Source organism: Rhea pennata, chromosome 2 (assembly GCF_028389875.1).
Source record: "Rhea pennata isolate bPtePen1 chromosome 2, bPtePen1.pri, whole genome shotgun sequence".
Lineage (NCBI taxonomy): Eukaryota > Metazoa > Chordata > Aves > Rheiformes > Rheidae > Rhea > Rhea pennata.
In genome coordinates, this window is record NC_084664.1 from 12,273,592 (window position 1) to 12,301,455 (window position 27,864).

At 39.7% G+C, this 27,864-nt stretch overlaps 3 protein-coding genes across 14 annotated transcripts in view; 2 read left to right on the forward strand and 1 right to left on the reverse strand.

Annotated features, from left to right (window-relative positions):
- The first annotated feature begins 1,705 nt into the window (after window positions 1-1,705).
- GTPBP4 (GTP binding protein 4) lies at window positions 1,706-13,270 on the forward strand. The gene is made up of 17 exons (XM_062567673.1): window positions 1,706-1,798; window positions 2,682-2,852; window positions 4,057-4,160; window positions 4,241-4,377; window positions 4,965-5,065; window positions 5,462-5,554; window positions 6,128-6,319; window positions 6,404-6,469; window positions 7,233-7,322; window positions 7,807-7,917; window positions 8,190-8,267; window positions 8,376-8,427; window positions 8,988-9,088; window positions 10,043-10,240; window positions 11,147-11,212; window positions 12,380-12,514; window positions 13,082-13,270. Exons 1-17 carry the CDS (start codon window positions 1,751-1,753, stop codon window positions 13,232-13,234), a joined length of 1,896 nt encoding a protein of 631 aa, XP_062423657.1. The 5' UTR covers window positions 1,706-1,750; the 3' UTR covers window positions 13,235-13,270.
- Window positions 13,271-14,798: 1,528 nt separating this feature from the next.
- IDI1 (isopentenyl-diphosphate delta isomerase 1) lies at window positions 14,799-27,136 on the reverse strand. Of its 10 annotated transcripts, none has more exons than XM_062568871.1 (7): window positions 26,723-27,136; window positions 26,093-26,153; window positions 25,211-25,277; window positions 20,054-20,214; window positions 18,991-19,083; window positions 17,649-17,779; window positions 14,799-16,551 (listed from the first exon to the last, which is right to left on the reverse strand). In XM_062568871.1, the coding sequence occupies exons 4-7, from the start codon at window positions 20,193-20,195 to the stop codon at window positions 16,234-16,236; spliced, it is 684 nt and encodes a 227-aa protein (XP_062424855.1). In that variant the 5' UTR covers window positions 20,196-20,214; window positions 25,211-25,277; window positions 26,093-26,153; window positions 26,723-27,136; the 3' UTR covers window positions 14,799-16,233. The 10 variants fall into 10 exon arrangements, with proteins under 10 accessions (XP_062424855.1, XP_062424852.1, XP_062424856.1 ...); XM_062568868.1 differs by having other exon boundaries at window positions 20,054-20,217; window positions 26,723-27,135; XM_062568872.1 differs by lacking the exon at window positions 26,093-26,153.
- A 114-nt stretch (window positions 27,137-27,250) lies between these two features.
- Window positions 27,251-27,864, forward strand: part of WDR37 (WD repeat domain 37) — a 44,659-nt gene continuing 44,045 nt past the window's right edge. For all 3 annotated transcript variants that reach the window (XM_062568878.1, XM_062568877.1, XM_062568879.1), the window contains exon 1: window positions 27,251-27,427. The gene's annotated coding sequence lies outside the window, so the exon portion shown is untranslated. The remainder of the gene's footprint in view (window positions 27,428-27,864) is intronic.

Genomic DNA, 27,864 nt, shown 5'->3' on the forward strand with positions numbered 1-27,864 from the left:
TTGCCTCTATCTTTGTACTATCTTGACGTGTTTAGCTTGAGATAAAAAGTGATTTGTTTGCTGTTCCATTTTTCATGTTGATGTAAACTGGAAATAATGGCATCACGAATCTCCATGTTCTGTCTATTTACTCATCTATGCAGCATGTAGTTCATTCCAAGTATGTCTTAACCATCAAGAAATTTAGTGCTTTGATTTCCTCCCTGGTCCAAGTCCTCCAACTGTCTGCACTGCACGTGTGTTACTGCACTCTTGAGCTCTTTTCAAGACAACCAGCTCCTTCCAAGACGAGATTTGGGTGCTGTTCTGGTGTCTTCTGGAGATTTCTTCCTTGTGTTCCTTTTGGTCTACACAGTTTTCCCAAGACTATCCCAAGCCAGCCTTCTGCACTTGGATGTCCTCATGTATACTCATTCCAAGCTTCAGGCATGTAACATATATTCTGAATTTTAAAAACATCACTCTAGTAGACTACAACTCCTACCACTCTGAAATCAGAAATAACATGAAATGATTCTTGTATCTTGTACTAGAGTAACTAATGGCACCCGGTGAGCCTCATGTGCTGTGCTGTGCACATTACCCAAAGAGAGGTACCGTGGGAAAGGGCATGAGGAAGGACACTGCACCACTTGGACAAGGAGCCAACCAAACACTTCGTGTTTATTCATTTGTAATCAACATTTAGGGCACCTAAATGCAAGCAAGCGATTCAGTGTGCGTGTCTATCCCTGTATTTCTGCAGCATACATATGGAGTTTGTATTACGTTTAGGGAATAACTCCTACTTTATAAAACTATGTTTATGTAGACAAAACAATACATAAATGAAATGTGAAGTTAAATCTCCTTGCTTTAAGAACCTTCAAGAAAGATTGGAGTACTAGCATTAAAATGTTTACAAAGCAGCACACCTTATCATAATAGGGTCGCTGCAGCATCATCTAGAGAGTATAGTAACAAGGATGGTTCTAACAGCATGCTTGTGATGGAACAGTCATCACTGAAAAGTAATTAATCAGTCAAGTCAGTTGCTAATCCTTTCCAGAAATTAATTTCAAATACCTTGAAAAATTCCAGTACACTGGACAGCTGTTTGGAGCATTTCAGCAAAATTACTACCACAACAAAATAAAGAAAATGTGAAAATAATAATGCATTTAAATAAAAAACAATGCTGTCAAAAAACGTGCGATGCCAGAATAATATATTATATTCTCTCAAGTGGAAAATGTCATGCTTTGCGTGGAGAAAAAAAATGCAGAAGTCAAGAGAACTCCTAATTTTTAATCTAGCTTCATTCTTCCATATTGTATCAGGTAATTTCTGAAACAGAACTATTTCAGTGCATGCCCACTTACTATTAGCATGAAACAGCAAACAGGGATAGACACGCACACTGAATCGCTTGCTTGCATTTAGGTGCCCTAAATGTTGATAACAAATGAATAAGCAAAATTAAATTAAAAAAATGCGCAGGGCGCGACTGCTCTCAGCCCGGCGAAGCCCCCGCTCGCGGCTCGTCTCTCCCTCGCGCGGCCCCGCCTGCCCGAGGCTCCGCCGCCGCCTCAGGCCTCCAGCGGCCGCCGCCGGCCGCCGCCCCGGCCCCGCCGCGCAGCGCCGCCTCCCGCCGCGGCCCGGCCCCCGCGGCGGAAGCGCGTGCGGCGGCCTCGCCTCGCGAGAGGCGGCGCCTCGTGCCCCCTTCCGGCGGCGCGGCGCGGCAGGGCACGGCACGGCACGGCGCGGCGGCATGGCGCTCTACAACTTCAAGAAGATCACGGTGGTGCCCTCGGCCAAGGTAACGGGCGCGCTCGCCCCTCCGCCGGCCGCGCCCGCCACACGCCCGCGGGCAGAGGCCGTGGGCTCTCCCCGCGGGAGAGGCCGTGGGCTCGCCCTGGGCTGGGGCGCCTGGGCCTGGCGGCGCGTACCATGTGCGGGCCGGGGGGGTGGGGTGGGGACCGCCGGGGAGCGGGCGCCCCGGCCGAGGAGCGCCCCTGAGGCGGCGGCGCGGCCCGCGCGGCGGGGGCCGCGGACACGGCCCTTGCGCTCCCAAAATCTCGTCGTGCTGACGGGTAGTTCGCGAGCGTGCAGCCTGGCTGCCACGCAGCCGCGGGTTAGCGGGCGAGTGAAATGCCGGAAGAGTCCTCTCCTGCTCTGAAGCAGAGACGGTGGTTAAGCGTTCGCCGGGCGGAGCGTGTGGCGTGGCGTGGGCCGCCTCCGCTTTTCACTGCCGTGCCGCTGACACGTTTGGTGGAGTTTGGGATCCGCAGGTGACACGTCCCCGGTGCGGTGGGTCCGGGGCAGAGCTGCGGCCGCTTCCAGAGCCGCTGCTGGAGAGAACGTAGAAAGGAGGCAAATTCTTAAGTAACTGTAACAAAACCTGGATAGAGCGCGTACAAACTGCCAGTTATTGTCCAGTGATAGAAACCCTGTTAATAGTAAACTCGGACACTAACATTGACCTAGACCGTGCTGATATTTACACTTTTCTACATCCACAAGAACCTTGCAGTAAGTTGCATTATCTTAAAGCACGCAAAATTCTCACATTCCAAACTAATGATGTGGCACAGATGCACTTACCTGGTTGGCCTGCTGCTCCACCAGGATAAAATTAATGCCTTTATTGCATTATTACTCCTAGGCAGTTTGTGTAATTTATAGTGTTTCTTTAATTGCAGGACTTCATAGACTTGACATTGTCAAAGACTCAACGAAAGACTCCAACGGTCATTCATAAACATTACCAAATCCATCGGATTCGACAGTTTTACATGCGAAAAGTCAAATACACTCAACAGAATTACCATGATAGACTCACTCAGATCTTAACAGATTTCCCAAAATTAGATGTAAGTGTTTTGTCATTTGATAATACAAAGTAACTTTGCTTTCAAGGCATCATGAATACTTCTGCAACACTGTACTGGTTTTATTTGAGTTTATTTTGGCCTGAGCTGATTCAGTGCATAGTATGTTTTGACTGATGCAAAGAGAGTAACTTCAGCAAACTTGTACTACAAGAGTGCTATTTTCCTGCTAGGAAATGGAGTCTAAATTCTGCTTACAAGCGATTATTGAATTGATTTTGCAAGGTTTTTACATGAACTTTCTGATCAAGTCAGTTTGACAGAAACTGCTGCTCAGTGATGAGAAAGAAAGTTTTTTTAGTGTCTGTATCTTGTGTCTGCTTAATACTTCTCTGTCTATATAAGTTATTATATTCATGGTTAGTCATTTCTAGAAAATACCTGGAGTATTACTACCTGGAGTAGTAAGAAATATCCAAACATATTCTGTTGCCTCCCATCTATAGTTCTTCAAAAGATTTCTCACAACACAAACACTATTCTTGGTGCTATAAAGGATGTTATTGAAAACATACTTTGATAAGGTGCCCATGGTCTAGCTTCCAACAACTGCAGTTGAATCCATGTATCCAGTGGGGTTTTCTGTAGGCGGTTTTCTGTTTGTACTTAAATTGTTGACCTGCAACCATACTTTTTCCTGATATTTTCATATCCAGTGATTATTACTGCAGAATTCCCCCAAAATATTTGTTTGAAAAGTGTTTAAATGATTTGAAATAGAGGTGGTGTTTCCTTAAAATGCTGAAGAGTTTCTCAGGCATTAAAGAAATGCTCTTTATCCAGTGTTATAATGCAGTACTGAATAAAAGAGGGGCATTACCTTGTTGCTCTTATGTTGTAGTACAAATTTACTTAAAAAAACTTCTTCTATAGGCTTCTTGCAGTTTCTCTATTAAAAAAAGTCAAATGTGTAATATTTGAGTATTTTACAAAGGGAAAGATGAAAGGGGAGCTCAGTACGAGTCAAACCAAAATTGTACTGTGGAAGAAATTGAACATTATTAAGAATTATATATGTAATGACTAAGCAGATTATTTTCTTTAGCTAAGAAGGAATGAAGGCAGTCTGACTTGTGTTGTCAATTCTGTAACTGAATTGAGGGAAAAAAAAAAGAACCTAAGTTGTTATTATCATCTTAAAGAAAGAAAATATTGGGCTTACTTTTATTTTATATTTTTGTTTTAGGATATTCATCCGTTTTATGCAGATTTGATGAACGTTCTCTATGACAAAGATCACTACAAGCTGGCTTTAGGACAGATTAATATTGCCAAAAATCTGATTGACAAGTAAGGAACATTCATTTCTTATATTTTGTGCTTGTCCATTTGGTTTTCGGCTAACTTCTCATCTCTTTGTCTCCGCACAGTGTTGCTAAAGATTATGTGAGGTTGATGAAATATGGTGATTCTCTTTACCGCTGCAAACAGCTGAAACGTGCTGCTCTGGGACGAATGTGCACAATTATCAAAAGACAGAAACCAAGCTTGGAATATTTGGAGCAAGGTTTGTGTTCTAAATAGGCTAAAATAAGGCTATTGAGGAGGATGTAAAATTCATCCTTACAGATAACAGTTAAACATTGAAACTGTTCCTGGTAACAATAGCATGTAAAAACAAAAGAATGCATTTAATATAGCAGCTTTGTACAAGAACCATAGAAACAATTCCAAAACCGCAAAATACTTGTAATTTATTTTCTAAGTAGTTTTCTCATTGAAAATTCTTCATGTTTTGCAAGTGCTGTTACTTACAGTTTTAGAATTTATCTTGCCTAAAAGTCACATTCGTGTTTTTATTATCTACACTTAAATATTTTCCAAACATTATTCCTTACTTCAGCCTGTGTTGCCTGATTTGATCAGGTTATTCATGCTGAGATGGGCAGAGATTAACTTTTAAAATATTTGTGCAGTTTCTTTTTTTGTATGTGGATAGTTCTGGAGTTAACAATTATATTTTCAAAAATAATCAGTGTATCAATTTATAAAGTCCAAAAAGCCAGTGAAGTTGTATATAAAAACTTAAGAATATATTTTTTCTTTAATTTTTGTTAAATTATCTTAAATTATCACAAACGTTTAACATTTCAGTGCGACAGCATTTGTCTCGTTTGCCAACCATCGATCCCAATACACGAACTCTTCTGTTGTGTGGCTACCCAAATGTTGGAAAATCTAGCTTTATAAATAAGGTGTGTGAATTCTTTTTCAAAAATAATACTGAGATACCATTTAATTAAAATACTTTAACATTTAAACAATTTGATGTCATTATGGCACTCTCTGATGTCAGAGGTAACAAATTTGTATGTGTGAATAGAGATTGAGTGAAATTCATAGAGGGATAAATGGAAAATTGCAATAGATTTGGCTTAGAAATACTATAAGATAGTGTACCATCACCTTTACCAAAATAGCTTGTATTTATTTATGTATTTTCTGATACAGACATTCCTGCAGAAAATGAGCCAGAATAATAATTTTGTTAGCTTTCCTGTAGCAAATGAAGTGTTTTATAATTACAATTTACTACTTGTTGGTTCAGGAATTTTTTTTAGTAAATGTGTATGAATAAATCTTGTTTTAAGGTTACAAGAGCAGACGTAGAAGTGCAGCCTTATGCCTTTACCACAAAATCACTCTTTGTGGGACACATGGATTATAAATATCTGCGTTGGCAGGTAAGAACTGTTATTATCTTGCACTTTCTTAAAAGAGTTAACTGGTTGTAATCTGTTTCTCCATTTGGCAATGTGAGTTGCATTTTCATATCTTGATGAGACATACTGTGTCTTGGGTGCTGCTGTGCTTGATTTTTAATGCAATGTGCCAAGTCAGGTTAGTAGTCCAAATCTATTCTAAAAATGTACAGGTAGGTGTCTGTGTTTTCAATTTGAGGGAGGAATGGGAACTAGAATTACTCATTGAAGACTTTTTATCACTGTCAGATTCTGGGCCAGGTTGGGGTAGGGCTCTTCCCTCTCATTCAGTAATTGGAGTATTTATTATTCTGAAACCACATTCTTCTCCTGTCAATCCACTTTCATATTCTCAATTTTGCTGAGTTTGCAGACGTACTTGTGATTGAAAGGCAAGAACATTGCTGTTGTCAAAGGCATATTGACCAGCAGACAAGCACCTTAATTAATATATTAAATATATTAATATATTTATAATATTAAATATATTAAAATATATTTAATACGTTAAATATATTAATTGTGTCGAGTTAATTACATTTATGTGAATTTTAGGTGGTAGATACTCCTGGTATTTTGGATCATCCTTTGGAAGAGAGGAACACCATTGAGATGCAGGCTATAACTGCACTTGCGCATCTTCGTGCTGCTGTGCTTTATGTAATGGATGTGTCTGAACAGTGTGGCCATAGCCTGGAGGAGCAAGTAGAACTCTTCAGAAATATTAAACCGTTATTTGCTAACAAGGTAGATTTTATTTACATTCTTAGTCAAATCCAGGTTTTTATAATGTGATAACTTGGGTAATGATACTTATTTTCTGTTTACTAGCCACTTATAATTGTTGCAAACAAATGTGATGTGAAGAGGATTGCGGAACTTCCTGAAGAGAGTCAGGTTAGAATGCTTCCCCCAGTTCACTCTCTTTTGCCTGAAATTTGCAAAAATACTTATCACGGACCAGTATGATACATACTGGGCAAAGACTTTTACATGTCATTTCTTAATTTAATTATTTAATAATGTAATGGAAAGTCATTTTCCCAGTCTTGTCCTGTATCTTTTAAGTAGTGTATAATAAATACCCTTGCCTGAATATTGTAAATACCAAGCAGAAGGCAACCTCTTAGCTATTTCAGAAATCTTTGAGGCTGTGAGAACTGCTGTTTACCACGGTAGTTGGAAGTAAGACTCAGTAACTTTTTGCAATAATTTCCATTTCAGTAAGAGTTCAGAGACAACGAGCGCTAAACTGAGAAGCGCTGCTGAACAACTTCAGTAGAAGCCTGTAAAAACCCCTTCTGGGCAGCAGTTTGTGTATGTCCAGGGCTAGAGTTTTTTACATGCACAAGTTCAAGGATGCACATAATTCATGTCTCTCTCTTTCTCTCTCCTTTTTCTTTCTTTCTTTTTTTTTTTTTTTTTTGGCTTATGTGTCCTTTGTAGTTGTTTCATAGAAGGTAGTTATGTGCTTAAAAAATAAAAAAAGATTAAATGAGACTAGCCATAAAGTTGGTCATCTTTTAGAAATAAATATTAATAAAATACTCAATAACAAGTTGCATGTGTTGATATTGGATTAAAGTTTCTGTTCTTAATGGTAGTGTTCCAATAAGAAATCTGCAAAGCATAGTTTTTCAGAATAATGCTTCTATTTCAGAAAATATTTGAAACTTTTCAAGAAGAAGGATTTTCTGTAATAGAGACAAGTACTTTAACAGAAGAAGGTGTAATCCAAGTTAAAACAGAAGTAAGTTTCTTCTCTATCAGTTTTGTTCTGAATGAACAACTAACTGTTTTGCCTCATTTATGTGAATTTAATCGCTGTTAAACTGTGCATTATAGTAACAGGCTTTAAGCATGCTATTTATGGTAGTCTGTTTAGCCTCAGCAGGTAATGATGCAAACCTCTTTCTGGAAACTTACTTATATCTAGTGTAATTCATAGTTTTAACATTTCATGGTTAGGTTTATCTTGGTCTTGTTATTTTATATATAATTTGTCAGCTCTCATTATAAAAGATCAGATATAATACAGAAATATGAATCGTATGCATCTTCCCTTGATACTTTTTATATTGAAATATCTTGAAATTTTTCTGAGGGCTGGAGAGGTAAGTCAATAAATTCACTTCAGATGTGAAGCTAGGTATTAGGTGTTGAAAGTCTACTGCATTGTTTGTTGTATCAGGAAGACTCCTTTCCTTTCCTAATGTTGCTATGTGCACTCTTAGGCCTGTGACAGACTGTTGGCCCATCGTGTTGATACTAAAATGAAGGGAAATAAAGTGAATGAAGTCTTAAACAGATTACACTTGGCCATACCAACTAAAAGAGATAACAAGGTAAGCTACATATTTACCCTTCTTAGTATATTTTCCAGTACTCTTTAAAATATAAGTAGGATGAAAATTCTCTCTTGGCTCAACATGTGAACAGATTAATGTGGTGAGATGTGTTTACTTTTCATCTATAAATGCCTCAGCTGATGGGTGACTCAGCTTGGAACTTTATTTTCTTGATAAATAGAATACAGTAGTAATTTATAGCATTATATAAATTGTGGTTTCAAACATTTCATGCTTGTTTTGTGGGGGAATTGTTTTATTAATTTCAGGAACGGCTGCCTTTTATACCTGAGGGAGCAATAGCACGTAAGAAACGAATGGAAGTAGACGCACCCAGGAAGAAACTGGTAAGTGGTATCTCTTAATTAGGAAATGAGTAAGTGATTTTTAAATCTGCTGAATTAGCACATATATTTAAAATTAGAAGGCTTATAAAGCTATATATATTTTTACAGGAAAGAGATCTTGAACTTGAAATGGGAGATGATTATATTTTGGATCTTCAGAGTAAGTATTACAAAAATCTTAAGCAATGAAGTTTGACTATTTCTGTTTTTTGGGAGAATACATAAACCTGACTCCTTTCAACTAAATATCAGTGGCACCATTTTATTGCATGCTGCCCTTTTCTTCTGTTCCATAACTTCTGATCTTTATTGACTCTTTCTTGTTCAGTGATGTCCCTCACTGTTTTCACATTTCAGAATTAATGACGTTATGACTAGTCTGATGATTCAGTTGTTTTTTACCTTTATTTTATATTGCAGTATCTCTTGATTCTGTCCTCTTCAAGGAGATACCAATACGAGAGAGGTTGCATGTATTCTGTTTCAGCGGAGTATCTGTTGCTTATTATGGCTTTGCAGCCAATGTTGTCATTGTCCAACAATCTTTTGAAGTAGAACGGGGATCTGAAGTATTTGTGAATATATATCAGAGATCGTATCAGATTTGTGCTACCAGGAATATGACACGTTTTTTATTATGATCTAAGTGTTTTCTTCTAATATTGAACACTCTTCTTGGAAATTATTTTGACACTTTATTAACTTTTTAATTTTTTAAAGAATACTGGGACTTGATGAATTCATCTGAAAAATATGATAAGATACCAGAGATATGGGAAGGTCATAATATACTTGACTATATTGATCCGGATATCATGAAAGTGAGTTTTCCATTATTCTTTTTACACCTTTTCGCTTTTATATTCATTTGTATATTTAATACAAATTACTGTGAATTTCTTCCCTGTGAGAGTGACGGAGCACTGGACCAGGTTGCCCAGAGAGGTTGTGGAGTCTCCTTCTCTGGAGATCTTCAAGGCCCACCTGGATGCAACCCTGTCTAACATGCTCTAGGTGACCCTGCTTGAGCAGGGGAGTTGGACTAGATGATCTCTAGAGGTCCTTTCCAACCTTACTGATTCTATGATTCTACTATGTTCTTAGATAAAAACAGTGCTTCATGAAAAAAATGTTCTACAATGTCTGAACTTCCCATGGGAAAAGGTTTTCTGAATAACTAAAAACAGAATTTCAGAAAGATGGTTTTACCTTGTCAGAAGGTAACCTCTTGACTCTTTGACTGTAGACAGGAGGAATGCAGTTACCAAACTGTATGTATTATTGGTAATATGAACATTTACCCAGTGAGTAGTCAGTGCAGACTGTAGAGCTGCTCATTATGCAGTTGGGCTCATCTGAGTAGCTGGTGCTCGAGACTCCAGCTAAATGTAGAAAGGAAGATTTTTTTGAGAGCGTGATGCCATAAACAGCACAGCTGCGGTAGGTCAAGATACAGTACGTCAGTGTAGTAGGCAACTTCAGGGCAGCTGTACAAATGCAGCCACACTGCACTACAATCTGAGCTAGGGAGCTGTGTAGTATTGCACCCCATGGCTTCTTGCACAATAATCGATTTCTCTGACTGCATTAAGCATGGCCAGAGGGGATCATTATGAGTGACATAGCTCCTTTGAAGGGTCTGCATGGTGCTTTTGTCATAGCTCAGGCCAATATCAAAATGTAGTTTTGAGATCCTGAAATTCTAAAGCAAGGATTTGAATTTGCAATCCAAAAACAAACATCTTGATTTTCATTTGATCTCTTCAAATTTTAAGAAACTGGAAGAATTAGAAAAAGAGGAAGAGCTGAGAGAAGCTGCTGGGGAATATGACAGTGAACCAGAAAGCGAAGATGAAGAAATGATGGAAATCCGACATCTGGCACAACAGATCCGAGAAAAAAAGAAACTGAAAATCCTGCAGTCAAAGGAGAAGGATACACGGGGTCCAAGGATGCCTAGAACAGCTAAGAAGGCAAGTATAGAACATATTGTACAATAAAATCTTGCTGATGTACAATAACTGTATAAAAAGTATAATAATTTTGTGTAGTGGAACAGATCACTTTTTCTCAGTTTTTACCCTCATGCTTCCTTGCTTTCTTCTGTATTCGCAGGAGGGCTGATCTTAGTTATGGAAACGTACAAAATGTTTTGCATTATGTCACACAAATGAGTTTTCTGTAAGATTACCATATATGTTGCAGAAAAAGGATTTAGGAATATAATCCAGCTCATTTAGTTGGGTTACTGTTTGGGATTTTTAAAATTTATTTTATTTTTTATGTGGGAATTTAGAAGTTTGAGATAATTACTTAAAATTAAAATTGTAAAATTTGTTGTAGGGCCTTCTTATACTGGAAAAGATCAGGTATTTTGTCTTAGAAGCTAGGTATCATGCTTTCTAATGACAAAAACTCTTGTAACTAGCCCAAAAGGATTGCCAAATACCAAATTGTAAAAACTAGACATTTTCAGAAAATGAATCTTGCTGATTTTGCAACCAAAAATCTGTCCTCCCTCACAGTGTATTCCTTTTTGGGAGAGAAGGAAACGTTTCTGATCGAAGCATGCCTTCCTGCAAAAAAGGCAAACAATTTGAATGATCTTTTTTGAAGTGTTGGGACAAATCCTGAGAATAAGGGTTTTTGGATAAAGAGAGTTAAGTGAATGTGAAGTTTTGACTTCCATAATATGGTTGTACATGTAAATGTGCCATGAGGAATAAATGCATAGTATTTACATATAGTATATAGTATTTACATGTAGTATATAATAAGCCTATGTATATACGTAGGTTTATGGCCATTTGTTAAGACAAAAATAAGGTAGAATCATTATTTTTAAAGACAAATGTGATTTCTTAACTTTCTCTTTACAGGTCCAGCGAAAGGTGCTAGAGAAAGAAATGACTGATCTTGGACTTGACATGACTAATAAAGATGATGTAAGCTTTTTGCTCATTAAGTATTATGGTTTTCTGAAAAAGATCAAGTTTCATTGTATGCTAAGTTTCTTTGAGCACATTTGAAATGCGTATTATAGTTAGCACGAGAGAGGTGGAATCTATTAAGGAGGAAAAGTGAAATCTGAATGAGGCAGCCAATGCTGAAGTGTTTGAGTGATGTGGTTGTAACAGGCTGGGTAGCTTCCCCCCCCCCAGTATTTATAAGGAGTCACAAATGTGTATGTGCACTGCTTTCTGTTAGAACTTTGAATTTCAACAGTGTACAAGAACTGGGATTGGCTAAACATACTTGAAATTTTAAGACTGCTTTGTTGGATGGGATACTGTTATGTCAAAAATAGTAATAATGACAGATCAGGCTTATCTTCTTACAATTCATTAATGCTGAGTTCTAATTACAGTTCTTGATTGCCTGGCTGGCATTTTTAGATGCAATGCAGTCATGGAGTAGGACTTCAAAACCTAGATTTGCCTTGGGAAATCATTTTATTTCATCATAAATTAAAAAAAAAACAATTTTGTATAGCAATTCCAGCAGTCTTAGGGCTATCTGGAACTTGACACCCTAATTCTTTAAATAAATCAGGGGTTAGGGAACAAGGAATGTCAACATTATACATCTGAAGTAAGCATTTGTGGTTCTCGGAGCCGAGATGCCATCTTGGTTTAGGAGCTATCTCAGTGAGGAGGAATTTAATAGTTATGCTGTAAGATGGTAGTCTCTATGTCTGGAATTCTTTTGTGCTTTGTCCTATAAAGAGATAGCCAGTAAGCAGAGTGGATTTCTTCATTGCTTTTTTACTGTTGTAAAATTGTTCAATATTGCTATCCAATACTGCTGTGAGTTTACTCAAAAAATCAGAAAACTATGGAATTAATAATTTTTAAGAGAACATGCTAATATTCATTAAAATTTGAATACTGCTGTAGGACAGATAGACCATGACTAACAGTTGACAAAGTCTTTATGTTACTGTGATATAACCAAACTAATGTATCACAGCAGTTTACATCCTACTTTTTCATACTAACCTAATTTGAAATGAATGAATGAATGAATATGATTATTAACCTAATTTGAAATCCCAGCTTCTGTCTGTGTTGTGTTCCTATTTTTAATAATTAAAATTCTGTTCTGAATTTCAGGCACATTATGCAAGAAGGTCCCGTAGTGTTACAAGGAAACGTAAACGTGATGAGTCTGAAACCCCTAAATCTGTTGCACGCAGTCGCAGCTCCTCTCGCCCACCACGTGATATTTCTGGTCTTCGTGATGCTAAGGTTTGTTAAAGTTATCTACCTTTGTAGGGACTAAAATGGCATGATTGTATTTAAGTTGTCTTCTGGGAAGCTTAATTCTCAGATGGTTGTGTTTGTCAAGAAGATCCAAAAAATGTAACTACTTCCTGTTCATCTCGTTTCTTTGTGGCTTCATATGCTGTTGGTTTGAACTCATAGCTTCAAAAGTGTCAATTCAGTCTTAAAAATAATATGTAGTAGTATAAGAAAGTGTATTTTAAAAATGTTTTTCTCTAAATGCGAGTAAAAGAGAGCTCTAAAAGCTGAACTTGCTCCATAACCTAACCATACATTTCTAGCTGTAGGGAATTAAGTGTTTAGGGATAGCAACATAACATTTTTTTGTATTGGAAAAAAGTTTTGATAAGGAAGATTAACATCACTTACACTGGATACTGTTGTGAAGTTGTAGTTGGTGGCTTATGTTGTGTGTTATTTAATGTCCTCCTTAAAATCATATATATTTATATATATATATATATATATATATATATAAAAGAGGTAAGCCTATTTGGAGAAGTTACTCTGTGTTTGTTTGTTTTTAAATAGATGGTGAAGAAAGTTAAGACTATGGCAAAGAATGCTCAAAAGAAAATGAATCGCCTGGGCAGGAGAGGAGAATCCGACAGACATGTATTTGATTCTAAGCCAAAACATCTGCTGGCTGGAAAGAGAAAATCTGGTAAAACACAGAGAAGATGAGCCTTCTGAATTAAAATACAAGTTTATTAAAAATCATTTCTGGTCCTGTTTTCCTTTCTAGAGAAATCTGAGCATTAAAAAGTATACGTTGATACTAGGAACACTTGCAGCTCTGAGAGGGACAATTTAATATCTTGCTCTTGCAGTTCTGTGTGGCTTAGTAATACTGTTTCTCTCAAGACCCGTGGCAAAGAACACTTCTAAATAGACACTAGAAATACCTCTTCATTCTATTTTCCTACTTAAGTCCTTCTTGTAGCAATATTGAAGTTATTTAACATTTCATGTAAAATCCCATTTTAAATGAGGCTAAATCTAGAAACCTCAAGTGCTTGATGGTAAAACTCCCATCAGAACTGAAAGCGCACCCTTTGTAAGAAACTGAGCCAGTGAGGCTTGGATTTCCGTGCATGAGTTAATTCTTTGATGTATAGTAAGCAAGAGATGAGTTCACGTTGCCCTTTTCAGATGAGAAGGGAGGGTGAGAACACTGAGCTTTCTGACTGTTTTCACACTTCTAATGAAAGTGAGACCCTTGCCTTGATCCTGTCCTTTCCTGGGGAAGGAATGGGAGAGTGATGAGCATTGCACAAAGTTAGTGTTTGTGCACTGAACTAGTTTTGAATGAATGGGAAAAATACTTGCCTGGTTACTAAGCTAAATAATGACTGAAGATGGAATAATAATGACTGTTGCTATTTCAATACTGAGCAGTATTCCTGTAGTAACATGGGCAGGTAAAGTTACAACTTCGGATTTTTAATATTTCAAATATGCAAAAGAGTCAAAAACTTTGTCTTAAGTTCATGTCACTTATGCTACTGTCACCCCCAGTTTAGGAATACATTTTCTTTAGAGGCTGATGTACAAGAAATTCTATATCTGTTCAAGACAAAATATATTCTGTCAAATATTAAATATTCCCTTTTTGCCTCTAGTTAAAAAAACAAGGTAGGAAATATCTAGAGGTTAGTAAAATTATGCATTATAGATGTAGTACCTGAACAAAGCAATTACAAAAGTTTTTAATACTAACTAGAGTCCAATAAAATGTATATGTAAAGTAGTACCAAAATCGCAAGGGGGAAGAGGGATCCTTAGTCCCTTAGTCTTCAAAGGGGGAAAAAAAAAAAAAAACAAAACTTTTAAACACAAAAGGGGGAACAGGACTGTTCAGCTGCCAACTTTACTACTGGAACATTATGTATAATTCTGTTTTCTCCTCTTATAAACAGTACATTTTGTATTAGAAAATACCAAATTCTGTAAAGAAGTTTAATGTCAAAGTAACTTTTAAGGAAGTTTTAAAAAAAGTGTTAGCAAAACTTTGCTTTCAGCTTCTTTTTGCACATTATTTCAGGGTATCCTTTGTCAGCTTTTGCTCCAAGCTGGCCATTCGAATTAGATGAGTAGAATTTTATTAAAATAAAATTATACTCTGCTATCTCCAATCACATTGCTTTAGTGATGTTTAATAGGCAGTTTGTTATAGTGTACTAACTTCAGAGGTTACTCTTCATGTGACTGTAAGTCTGGGGGAAAAAAAACAAAACACAGTCCAAGGTTTTAGGTTAGGAATTTTAATCCTTAGTCTTATCTTTAAAATAACATTTCTTTTTAAAAGTACTTTAATACATCACTTGAGTAATGTAGCTGATATTGCACCGAATTCAACAGAGCTGTTACTCTATTATTCCCTCCCACCATTTATTCTAAGAGAACACATCAGTTCAGGTCAATACACAACAACCTTACCCTAAAGCTTGGAAGTGCTGAACCAGTAGAGATGCTGGTGAATAATAGCTTCAATGCTGCAATCATACCCTTGATTATTAAGAACAAAAAACAACACAACTCTACTCTGTTAACTAGTAACTCAATTGCAAGATCAAAAAGGAGTAGCTCTGACACTCAAGTAGAATTTCTTACTAACTAAAATTAAGATTTAATGTAAGCCCATAAACTCTCCAACGTTAATTTTGGGGTTTGAACAACTACTTAAATAGCAAAATTGAGTTTTCAGGGACTGTTCTTATAGTAGACACAGCAAGATCTAAAAGCTTGCATCAGAATGCCTTTGTTTTCTGGAAGTCAGCACTGCCATGTAAAGTGTACCTTTCCTCCAACGAGTCTACTTCATGTCAGGTATCTAGCATTCACATTTGATATAATTAACCATTAGTTTCCAATTAGAGATGTCCAAAAAACTACCCAGTATTTAGTCATCACTTAACCTGGATGGGGGAGGGGTGGAAGTGTTTATTATTGAAAGCCATGACAGACCTTTTTTTAATGATGCATCATCACATAAGATATTAAAAGTTTCAGATGCACTAAATGATCTGTGGGTCTTTTTGGTATTAGTGCAAGATTTCAAGCTTCAAAGAACTCAGTCCACACAGACTATCTCATTACATAAGCTTTTACATTTTTTTTAATGAGACAGTAGAGTAGCTGAAGAGATCTAGTATAATTATCTTGATTGCTTTGAACTAATTGCTTTTCTTTAGGGAATCAGTCTTCTCCACATCAATGTAGAACTCTACCTTTCAAAATAACATTTACAAATAAGTTTAAGTCATGTGACGTTTAAGGGATACTATTTCTACTGAACGAGCTTGTCACTATGTGCGCCCTTGTCAGCACACACAGTTATTACAGAAGGAAGTAAGAGCAAAATGGGTACACACAGGTTGAGGGTTCTTTCACATCACGATGAAGGTAATGGAGAAAGACAAAGCCATAAGACTTGTTACTTCCTTATTTATTCTTCATTTTAAATGAGATGAGGATAAACTCACCCAAGGCAGAAGGGGCTTGGGGGAGGTGTTTGAGAGGAAAAAAAATAAAAACAAAAAAGATAAATAACTCTATTCAGAGATGGTTGTTAAACATGTGCTCCAGATGGACTATATTTTTAGCACTTGAGTGAGAGTTACCAAACTGCTAGTGAGACAGCATATCATTGCTAGCCTTCAGCATCTTCCACCTCTGGCTATTTACATTCTGTGTATTCTTTCATGATCGACAAATTTATTCAAGTTAGGTAAGTTATCCCACCACTTAAAAAGAAAGGTCTCTGCAATTAGTTTAAACCATGGAGTAATCTTAACTTCATTCTTGGAGGCTTTGTCCAAGAGCTGTTTTAGTTCTTTCTGTGTCACGTAACAGTAGCTCTGGATCTCATTAGGGTCAGGATTCAGTGTTACATCCTTCTGTACAAATAAGATATAGTCTATTTCATGTTCACCCCAAATCCCATCAGACTTGGCCTTGTAGTGAATTCGTGTCAGATAGGAAATTTCTTCCGGAGTTACCTACAACCAAAACACCTGTTAGAATAGGCTGAACATTACAAAAGAATTGACAGCTACTATCCTCTCCCTAAAACAGATTTTTTTTCCTGAATGTACAATGTATTTCTTTACTAATAAGTTCTGTGAAAAAACAAACTTATAATTGCACTTGCACTTTGATCACATAGATGGCACAGTATTTCTCTAATCAGATTTACCCTATGGTATGTTGAGTGGGTTTCTTCCAAACTTAAGTTTTAAATAGTGCTTATCAGAGCTTGATGCACACTTACTAAAGCACTAATCAATACTGAAACACTTGTGCTTACCTCTTAATTCCCAGCCAAAAGACCTGACAATTATTTAAGGCAAGATCGCAACTGGTTGCTGATAGACCATGTACAACATGGATCTACCAGGACCTGATGTGAATTGCAGACAAGCTAAGTAATTCTAGGGTCAATCAAACCATGTTATTTCCCAGTATCACACTGTTTCTCCCTTGTTCCATGATGCAACATGCAGTGTGGAAAGAGGTTCAACCACAAGCATAATTAAGCCAGTTTTACTCTGCTCTGTGCATGCCTAAGTAGCCACCAGAAAAGAAGGTTGCCAGAAGTAGGCTGTGTGATTTGTCTGGAAGAAACACCTACTGCTCTCACCACTCTGCACAGACGCTGCCCAACACACCCACACTGAGGCCCTCCAGGAGCACCTGCTGAACACAACCTCTACAGCAGGTTCTGCTGCAGGCCTGGAGGAAGTAGGGCACTGTCTTCTTATATTACTTGGGCAAGCAGCATAGCCAGCCCAACTGGAAAATGCAAGCATCCACAGTTAGAACTGAAGCAATAAAATGCTTCATTACTGTGTGATTTACTCTTCGGCTCATCTTCAGTTTGAGCAGTGAAATACTCTAAAACACCATTTAGTGAGATAAGCCTTTTAAGGTTCCAGAATATAGACTGAGGAGCCTCATATTCATTAAGTCCTATACATCTTCAAATTTAAAGCTAAATTCATTTTTAGGTCTCAGGCTGACCCTGTTTGCCAGATGCAGTTAATATGTAAATCATCAATTACTATCAAGATTTCCCCTTTCTCCCTTCTTCCTTTACCTGCTCCACGGGAATTCCTAACTCCGCTTTCAGTCGTCTTTGTGCTGCTCTCCGAACACCAATGGCATCATTTTCTTCTAGTTCTAGTGGATGGCTTAATGGATGACTACAACAAGTGTTGGTAAAACAATCTGCAGGAAGTTTGTATCAGTATAGTATTAAAAAAGTATAAAGCAATGCGAAAAATCTGAGAGGCAGGACAGCAATTCAGAACATCAGTTTTGTTTCTTTTTTTTGTAGAGGAGAAAGGTCAGAGGTGAAGGAGGATATTTTCAACCCTTATTTTTAATCCCCTCTATTTTGTACAGGGATTGTCCTGTCAAGTACTACTTTGTATGTTAGTGTTTGATATATGCAAACACATGCATCCTCTGATGCAAGAGAGTATCTACTTAAAAAGACAGTTTAAAAAGACCCTGTTTATCTGCAAATGCTAATTACAGTAATTTTGGGGAGTTTATATGCAGAGTACAAAGTATTCTCCTAGAGCTTGCAAAATCAACTAACAGTAAGCAAATAAGTAGTTTATGCTTGTACTTAAAGAACAGACCCTCCATACTCTGTGTAAAGTACATTAAAAAACTACCAATCAGTAATGCAGTTGTCCTCAGCCAATCCTTGTTCTTTAAGAATTTATCTCAAAAACATCTAAATATAGTGTAGTTTGTAGGTAACTAGACTTGAGCATTTTGATTATTTAAGGTAAAAAAAAATCTTTAAAGATTTTTGAAAGGAAAGAAAGGTGTTTCCTCCTACAGTTGGGAAAGTTTAGAAACACACAAGTTTGTTTTCCAGCTGAAATTCCAAAACAGACAGCCTTAGGTTTCTTCCAACATGTCTCATGTAAGCTACTTTTGTTTCATTATACTTCTTTTTATGCTTCTTTGCATTTGATAATAGTTTGGGAGTCTCTAAAAAGAATACAGTTTGGCTGCAGTCTCAGTTTTTCTACATGCAACAGAAGTATTTGTTGAAACTTAAAAAGGTACATTGTTCTGACTGAAGCATAACATAACTGCTTCCCAAGCAGAATGACTCCCCAATTTATCAACTACATATTACAGCAGAATAAAAGCAATTAAACTCTGCAGGGGTAACACAGCAACTTCTCCAACTCTACTAATTAAGCCTTTCAGCAGAGACGATAAACAACATAGATTTTACATTTGCATAGACAAGATCAAACAAGTCATGAGAGAATCATTTCCCAAGAACATGTATAACAATAAGCTTATGTTCCCATTCTCTTGCTTCATTCATGAGAAAAGTACTTTGTAAGCTATTTTGAAAGTAAATATTGGCTTAAATAAAACATTTTGATAAATATGGTATGTGTACTAACCTGGAAAAGTGATTTTAGCATGTGATCTCTGCTGCAACAATAGTTTATTTTCTGTATTGAATAAGAAAACACTGAATGCTCGGTGCAACAATCCTAAAAATAAAAGCATAGAAAGTTAGTTAATGAAGAAAAAAGCCACAAAAATACAGAGTTAATAGCCCAGAAGAATGGCTTTATTAAAAAAATGCCACTGTCAAAATTCATTATTTGTTTAAAAAATAAAAAACAAGGAATTGAGGAAAAAGTTTTCTTTAGTTTCTGTTTCAACTTAGACTTAACATGAAGAAATTACAAAAGCGCTAAGAGCAACAGGACAGCAGAAGAGGTCTACTAAACTCTGTTAGTTCACCATTTTGAAGATGCACATTCAGATAAGTTTCTAGGAAGGTTCAGTATCCACAAAGCTATTATCAAAAAGAGACAACACAAAAATCCTGAACAAGCTGTAGAGAATTTCAAGGAGCTTGAGGAACTTCAGAAATACAGTGGAAAGGAAACTTCCTTAAGAATAGTACAACTGCTGGTTATTGTCGCTTGTGTGTCCTTCAGAGCACTCATGAGTACAGAAAGAAAGTTCACAAACTACTATGTGAAAATTCACAAGTGTGATCAAAATAAACCAAGATAAAACTGATAAGCAATTAAAATGACAACAGAAACCTTCCAGTCACCAGTAGCTGAGGCAGAATTTCGCTTCAGCTACTGAAAATCAATCTTTTCTATTCATGAGAACTCAATGAAGAAGCATTTGGTGTTCTTTAGAAGAGCCACATAGAATCAGATATTAAAAAACCCCACAAATTTATCGTCAAAATGCATGATTCTAAATATTAAGCAAAACATACAGCTTATATCTACAGTCACTCATTTCTCTCTTTTGCTACTGCCTCTGTTTGTTTCCTCATATTCCAACTCCTTGAAATTTGACACTGTGAGCCTTGCAGGGAGGCCTTACCCTGGTTTGATTACACCCCACCTGACAGAGACTTTAATTTAATCATTAGTGTATTTCTGAAAATATGGAATATTGAACTTAATAGTTCAATTAGTAATCAAGCTGTACCTTTATCAATGTTTTCATTCAAATGACAATTTTTCTTTGTGTCTGCTCCAATCTTGTTATCGTTTTCATCAATAAGGATGCACATCTCAGCCAGCAGCTGCACCTGCTGCTCATCCAGGTTATCTGTGTTTACTTCAGGCATTGTGGCAGTAATATACGTTCTACTGAAAACACCAATGAAAAGAAGAAGAGTCATTCAGCAATACTGACACCTAAAAGATTCAGGCAGAGCACGAGGAATGATTAAATGGCTGGGTTTTCTGACACAGTTGGTGTAAGTCATGTACCGTTTGTATTTTTTAGGTTTTATGTCCCTTTTCGATCTCTGAAATGTCCTACCCATAATATACATCATATTGAAACATAATAATAAAATCTTGTAAGCACCTACCTTACTCCAAAACTCCATATAACAGCTGCAGCAGGAGAACAGAAATCAAAGGTAACAATTTTGATAGGCTGATATAATATAGAAAATTCAATACTAAATTCCATGCAGAACTAAGGAAAAAATGTGTCTAAAACCACAGCCTCTGTGCTCTCTGCTCAAAAACCCTGCATTACAAGTACAATAAGAAAGAGAATATATGTATGTATATTTCCCCTTCTCCCCCAGTAAGGGCTCGGTAATCAGATTTCACTGACTAAGACTAACAGAACAAGGCACTTCCAAAACAGAAAAACCCAAACCGATCCTCATAACCCCTGCTCTGCTCCCTCCCCGACCACCTCGTGTGTATACCCCGAGCACTTACGCCCTTAAGAGAAAAAGAGTTTCCGCCTTGAAACTGCTCCATAACCTATAGCCTCTGGTGTACTTCAGGCAGGGCGTATTGCTAGGCTGCAGTCACAGATATTCATCTGCCCCCTCCCCCCCCCGGCCCCCTCAGCAGCTCCTTCCCCCCATGCCCCCCGGCGCGCTCCCTCAGCGGCCTCCCGGTTAAAGCCGCCGCCGCCGCCGCCCTCACCTCACCTCACCTCACCTCACCTCACCTCACCTCACGGCACGGGCGCTCGCTCCCCACAGGCCGGCGGCGGACGGGCGCGGCGGCTCGCGGCAGGGCGGCTCGCGGCGGCAGCGACGCCCCCAAGACACCGCGGCCTCCCGGGCGCTCACGGCAACGGCCGCCCGGCGCAGCGCACGCCACATCTCCCGTCTCCCCGCGCCCGCCAATGGCAGCGCCCCAAAACGCCGACGTCACGGCATCGCCCGATCGCCCCACTCGGGCGCGGGGGGCGGAGCCTGCGCCGCGGGCGGATAGGCGTCAGGTAGAGCCAATCGCAGCGGAGCTGGGTGGCGGCGCGGGCCAATACGGAGAGCAGGTGACCGTTGGGGGGGGGAGGGGGCGGCCGCGGGTCAAGCGGGGGTCAGCCGCGGCCCGGTTTCGAGGTTACTGAGCGGCGGTTAACGGCGCTTTCGGAGCGGTTCGCGCAGCGCTGACGCTGAGGCCCGGGCAGGGAGCGCTGGCTACGGAACCGAGCCGAAAGGCGCGGCGGCCGCCTTGCTGCGTGCGGTACGAGGCAGACGCGCGGCAGAGCCACGCCGGCGCTGCAGGGTCGCACTGCGCTGCAGCGCACCACTGCTGTGACTTACAAAGATGCAGTACGCCTCTGGCTTCTGGTAATAGTCAGGAGTTCTGAGTATTTTTAACATTAAAGCGCTTTCTTCATCTTCTCACTCATCCACGAAAAAACTAAGAGCTGCATTGAAGTGCCAGCTGCTGGGGATGCACCTATGTTTTCTAGTGAACAGTTCTTGGGATTCATTTTCTAACTGGTTCTGGGAGCACTTGTTGTGGTAAATGCCATAACGAGGTGACTAGAGAGTTACATTTTTTTCCCCCACTATAGCACATTTCTTGTATTTTCAATTTGCTCCACAGCAGCATCGCTTCACTTAGTGGTTAAGAATGTCTCAGAGATGAATGTACAGCCTCCAGCACTCCAGGAGGTAAGGAATGCAGAGCAGTTCTCCCCCCTGCTTCACTGATAGCTAGTTTGTAGAAGATAGTTACCATGTTAGTCAAACTCCCCAAATGCCTAACTCATTAACTTCTCAAGGGATGCAGAAAGAAATACTGAGTATCTGGGTAGATTATCAGCTGTAGGCAAGATGTAAAGATGAACTCCTCAGATAGGGCAGTTGTAGATATGCACAGATACACGGCCTACAAAGCAGAGAAACTTTAAATCAGCCTCTGTAGAAACTTTGTGTTACCACAATTGTGTAGCTTCTGAACAAAGGTTCTTTCACCAGTTTATTCCCTGACTGCAGATTTGGACTTGCAGTTCGATTTCATAAAAGGCCTAGAAAATATGTTCCACCTGTTGTCTGATGGCAGCACTTTCCATGATTGCCTCTAAGCTCACATTCTAGCTCTTCAGTATGATTTGTTTTGATTCTTTCAGTGAACAGGCAGATGGCCTTTCATTAAAAAGCGTTTTTTAGCAGAACAAAATGTTCAAAATGACAGCTAATATCTTGCAAGAGGTTCCCCAATGAAGAGCTTGGTTAAGGGAGTGCAAGGACAGGAAGTGGTTTGAGTCAAGTGACTTGAAACCAGTAGTGAACATGAAAAAACAAAAAAAACCCAAAAGAATATACCAGCTGCTGCACATCCTTTCAACTATCAGTGTTGAAAACACAAAACAAGAAGATTAATGAGCACTGTTAGTAAGAACTGAAACATGCACTGATTTCTTTTTATCCTGAGTCACTGTTCTGCACAAACACAGCAACTGGAGAATGAACCTTGTAGAATATGGAGAACGTCCTTCACTGTATTTCTGTCTTGCTAGTTTCATTGCTTAAAATACTTGACAAATGTGTAAGTGTTCTTTTCTGTCACTCTGATACTATGACCAAACATAAGCTATACAAATCTCTCAAGCATATTATAAGTACTGAGATGGAAATCATAAAATCGTAAGGTTGGAACGGACCTCTGCAGATCATCTAATCCAACCCTCAGCATAGCCCGTACAGGGATTGAACCCACGACCTTGGCATTAGCAGCACCACGCTCTAACCGAGCTAAACCTAACCCCCAAATACGAAAAAGCATCACATAAGAAGACAACAAAATAACAATGAGCTGTCCTGAGAGTAAAGCCCTATTGGAGTAGAACCTTCTACCCTAAAAATCAGAGATGGTGACCTAAAAATCAGACTGACAAACCTGACATGACATCACAACAACTGAAGAGGAGATGAATTGTACACAGTGATGTGTAGCCTACACAGTGGAGAGATACTAGGAAAGTGTTCCTGTAGATTATGGGGAAAAGAAGAGAGAAGATTGTTTTCCAGTAATAACCACTGAGAACTTCAATATAGGCATTTTAAAACCTGACTGTTGACAAAACTATAGTTACTGTCCTACGTAGAGAAATGAAGCATTTCACCTGGAATGATATTTGTGAACATCCCATCTGACAACAAATCCCAGTGAATAATGAGAGATAAAAAGCAGCCAAAAAAAAAATCTTAACACAAAATAGACATGTGGAGGACCTCCGAATACTATAACCAAAGACACCTTCAGGATCAGGTGCTTTATGTCATTTCTTTAGCCCATCCTCTCACTCCCTTCCAGACTTAACTTGTACCTTCAAACAAGCAATCTGTGAGGAAAAAAAACAGAAACTTATGAAACCTCTAAAGTTTTATTCTACCCTGCGTGAACAGAAGCATGCATGAAATGGCATATATGTTATTTTGGGACTTAATTTATATTTCTGGTGAAGTCTACTGACCACTTGCGAACACTCTACCACCAAAGGAAACAAAGAGAAAGTAGTTTCTTCTCCTCACTGGGAAATCTCACATTTCACCTCAAGATCCAACCAACTGCAAATCATTCACAGAGTTTTGCTAGCTACTCAGATACAGGAAAATGAAACTAGAGGAACACATCGTAGTTCTGCACCAAGTTAAACAAACAAGAAGACAGTTAGCTACCAGATGAAATAAATGCAGAACAAACCTGAGATTTGACCTCAGCCTAGGATATACAGACTGTCTCTATGAATGAGTCTCGGTTTTCATCTTCAGCAAATAAAGTTTTTCTCCATCCTTCTAACCTAACCCTCTTCTTTTTAAGATTCCTGTTGATTTACTTTAATATTAAAGACTTCAGGTTCACCCTTGTCAACTACAGAGCTCTCCTAGTCCCCAGCTTCCCTGAAGAAGTCCACTTAGAAGTCCAGTTCTGCCCTGGAGTCACAGCTCTTTAGAAAACGTCTGTCTAACTTATAAATCTATGTGCAGAGCAAACAGCAGCCTGGTTTTTATCTGAATTGGGATTTGAATCCCTCCTAGTCCCCACTGCTGTTCTCTTTATCCTTCTTTCCTTAAAAGGCATATTTCAGGAGAGTGGATTGGCATTAGCTCACTTCAAGGAAGACAGATGGCTTTGTAGTGGAAATGTAATACGTGTATGCTAAATATATAAGTAGGGTGTTGCATTTGCATTTAGTTCTGCTGCCTAAATTTGACGGAAAGAGTGTTATGATGGACAGCTTCCAAATGTTTATATACAGCATAAATAATTAACACAATAATACAAGAAACAGCTCTTTTAGGAAGAAGTAATTAAGAAGTTTCATATCTGAAGGGAGAAATATTCCTAGAGTGTTGTTCTGTTCCAGATCAGTTTTTCTTTTTTTTTTTCCTCCCCTTTTGTTTTGAACTGTACACAGGATGCTCTGCCTTTTCCTGCTACTTTTACAGGTTTGGAGAATCTTGATTTAGGAGATTCAACTATTATTCTGTTCTGCTGCTGATTTTCTATGCCCTGTAGACAGATTTCCTTTCTTATCCTGTGTTCCTAAGTCCAACAAAGGAAACAGAAAAAGGAATGCATATAGTCTGGAAGGTGATGTCTAGGACAACCCAACGTTTGCTGCTGTGTTCACTATAGTGCTTATAAAAAAGTTTTATTAGCTGTTGGTAAGTCTCATTCTAACTAATATTGTTCCATGTTTCTCTAGGTTCCTGTGTCCATGTACATGTCTTGCTTTGAAAGAGCAGTTTGTGAAAAGCAGGGGCAGTCTGCTGGTACATCTAACAATGCGTTAAATAGTGTCTTGCTACTCCGCAGTGCCATGACAAAACAAAACCAGGAACAGGGTCAGCATGAAAACAGTATTACTTACAATTCTTTTCTCTTGAAAAAGTAACTTCATCCATATAGCGTCTGTTAATTTTTGACTGAAAGTCACCCTGTACCAAAGAAAAAATAATTAAACTCTTGCCTTCCCTTATTTTTGTAGTATTTTGCATTTCTTCAGAAAAAAGTGGTGGTCTCTTTACTGCCCTCTTCTGTTGGAGAGTGAGCAGAGGGAAAGGAAAAAGTCATGAAATATTTTTCGGGAGAAATCTCAAGTGCAGATTCTTGTCCTCTCTCTGGACATTTTTATCTTTGAAATATATAGATTAAAATATTATAATAGAGTTGTATTAGAATAAAATAATTTCAGGAGAAATAATGAGATTTAAACAAACGTATATTTAGGAACTGAATAGCTGAGGATTCTAGAGTTTTGACTGGGATAAGATGTTGAGGATAACTGCAACTGCTTTAATTGTGAGAATTCATACTGGCAAACAGTATCATTTTTTTCAGGTTGTAGTTAAGCTGCTTCTGTTAACTCTGTTGTAGGTTTTGTCTATTTTTTTTTTTTTTTGCTTATACTGTCTCCTCCTTTTTTTGTCTTGAAAGCCATCAATCTATCTATCCCTTTTGTTCCTTTCCTTTCTCCTTTGATAGCATCCAGGAAGAGAATAGGCAAAAATTAAGGGAATTTTTTAGGCTGGTTATCCTGTAGAATAACTTCTAATGAAGGAAATGATGCATCAGGGCACAAGCACTGACCAAAGCTTTAGTAAACTGGTAAAACACTCTGTTTTTGTCTGTGTTAATACAGTTGCAGCCAAGACAGGACTACAAAAAAAGAGGTGGAAAAGAAAAAGAAGAGGAAAGACAAAGGAAGGCTGACAAGCACATTAAAAGAAAATGCAATATTTTTAGTCCTCACTCTGTGAAGCAGATATTCTTTTGGCCTTTTTGCCAACTGGCTTCTGAGGCAGTTAGATAATCTGTAGGAAGACAGAAAATAATTAGGCAATTTGAAAGGCCTCCTTTGACTTCTGTAATCTGCTGCAATGAATAAGAAATTTAGGTGGAGGCTTTTTGTGTTAATCAGCAAAGGAATTAATCACATTTCAATTATGTGTTGTAAGCTTCAAAGTGAACAGCCTACTTGCAGAATGTAGTGGTTAGCTTTGATTTACCATTTCTGTCATTTTGTCTGCAGATGCACTAAAAAAAATAAAGATTTGGTATTTTCCAGCCATTAGATATTAAAAAACCCCAAGAATTAAAACTGTGTTTAGAAAAGCTTCATGTCTGTCTTTAATCCACAGTGGTCCACCTGATCTATAGTTAGGATAAAATACAATTCAGCTTTTAAAATATCAATATTAAAAATCTAGAAGATTTGCAGTTAAAGGCTAAATGTAGACGCATAGGAACAGTGGCAGCATAGCTAATTGCTGCCTTTTCTTTTCAGTGTCCCCCAATTTGATGGGATCTTGTGTTACGGTATTTTTGCTTATATTATGTGTCTTATTTCAGAAATAATAGTACGCCGTCTTCATTACTTTACCTCGAATAAAATGTTGTAGGATTCCCTTACAGGGTGATCTGCCCGAAGTTCCTCATTCCCTTCAGGAATCGCTGCACTCTCTAACGTGTGTTTCTTTACAAACATGCACACGCATCCGCGCCTATGCCACAGGGATGCATTACTATTTCCTTAGTGTCACCGGGCATAGAAACGCGTATTTTGTGGCAGGCACGCAGCAGAAGAATAAAGGTGGCGAATGTGAGGAAAACGTACGGGAGAAAGTACCCCAGGGCATCCCGTGGAAACCCCTCGAGCCCCGGTACTTGTTCCACACGGGCAGTGCTGCACCGCGGGATGGTTCCTCGCGGCAGGGGCCTCTCGAGGTTACGGTGTCTAATCCCCGAGCAAGCGGGGTGCGGCGGCGGGGCCGGGCCGCGGCTGCCAGAGGGCGGCGGCCGGGCCGGGCCGGGCGGCGCGGGGCGAGCGGGCGCGTCGGCGGCGCCGGGGCGGGCGCGGGGCCGCCGGGGGCGCTTCCGCCCGCCGCCGGATGTCGCGGCGCGGGCTGCGCACGGGGGAGCCGCGTCGGGCCGAGCACGGCGCCGGGCTCCTCGCTGCCGCCGCCCCCGCCCTCCCCTTCCTCCTGCTCTGCCGCCGCCGCCGCCTCCCGCCTGGCCCGGCCCGGCCCGGCCCGGCCCGGCCCGGCCCCTCCCGCCGCCGCCGCCGCCGCCCGGCCGCTGCTGACAGGTGAGCGCTGCCCGCGCCCCGCTCCGCCCCGCTCCCCTCCGCCATCTTCCCGCCGGCGAGACCCCCGCGGCGGCGGCGGGCGCTCGGCCTGGGCTGCCGCCGCCTCGGCCGCCGCGAGCGCCTGGAGCCCGGGCCGCGCCGCGCCGCGCCGCGTTACTGCCGCTGTTCCGGCTTATTCCCGCGCGGGGGACCTGCGCCTCCCCGCGGGGAGCGAGGGCGGCCCGGGAGAAGCCTCCGCGCCGCGCGGCGACTCCGGCAGCCCGGCCCGGCCCGGCCCGGCCCGCGGGGCGCTGCCCGCCCCGGGCGGAGGCGTTGCTCGCCCGGCCCGCCCGGCCCGCACCTGTGCCGTAGCGCCTTAGTTTGCAGGCTGCAAGAATGAAATGCTGAAATTGGCTCGAGTGCAGCAGCGCTGCAGCGGGAGGGGAAGTGCTGTCTGC

Excerpts from the sequence above, each read along its gene's own strand:
- GTPBP4 (XM_062567673.1), top strand. The coding sequence starts at position 1,751 with ATGGCGCTCTACAACTTCAAGAAGATCACGGTGGTGCCCTCGGCCAAG. Across the intron at positions 5,555-6,127 it reads ATAAATATCTGCGTTGGCAG|GTGGTAGATACTCCTGGTAT; the intron begins GTAAGAACTGTT and ends TGTGAATTTTAG. Across the intron at positions 8,428-8,987 it reads TTATATTTTGGATCTTCAGA|AATACTGGGACTTGATGAAT; the intron begins GTAAGTATTACA and ends AATTTTTTAAAG.
- IDI1 (XM_062568874.1), bottom strand. The coding sequence starts at position 20,195 with ATGCCTGAAGTAAACACAGATAACCTGGATGAGCAGCAGGTGCAGCTG. Across the intron at positions 17,780-18,990 it reads TGCTAAAATCACTTTTCCAG|ATTGTTTTACCAACACTTGT; the intron begins GTTAGTACACAT and ends AACTTCCTGCAG. Across the intron at positions 16,552-17,648 it reads TAGGAATTCCCGTGGAGCAG|GTAACTCCGGAAGAAATTTC; the intron begins GTAAAGGAAGAA and ends TTTTGGTTGTAG.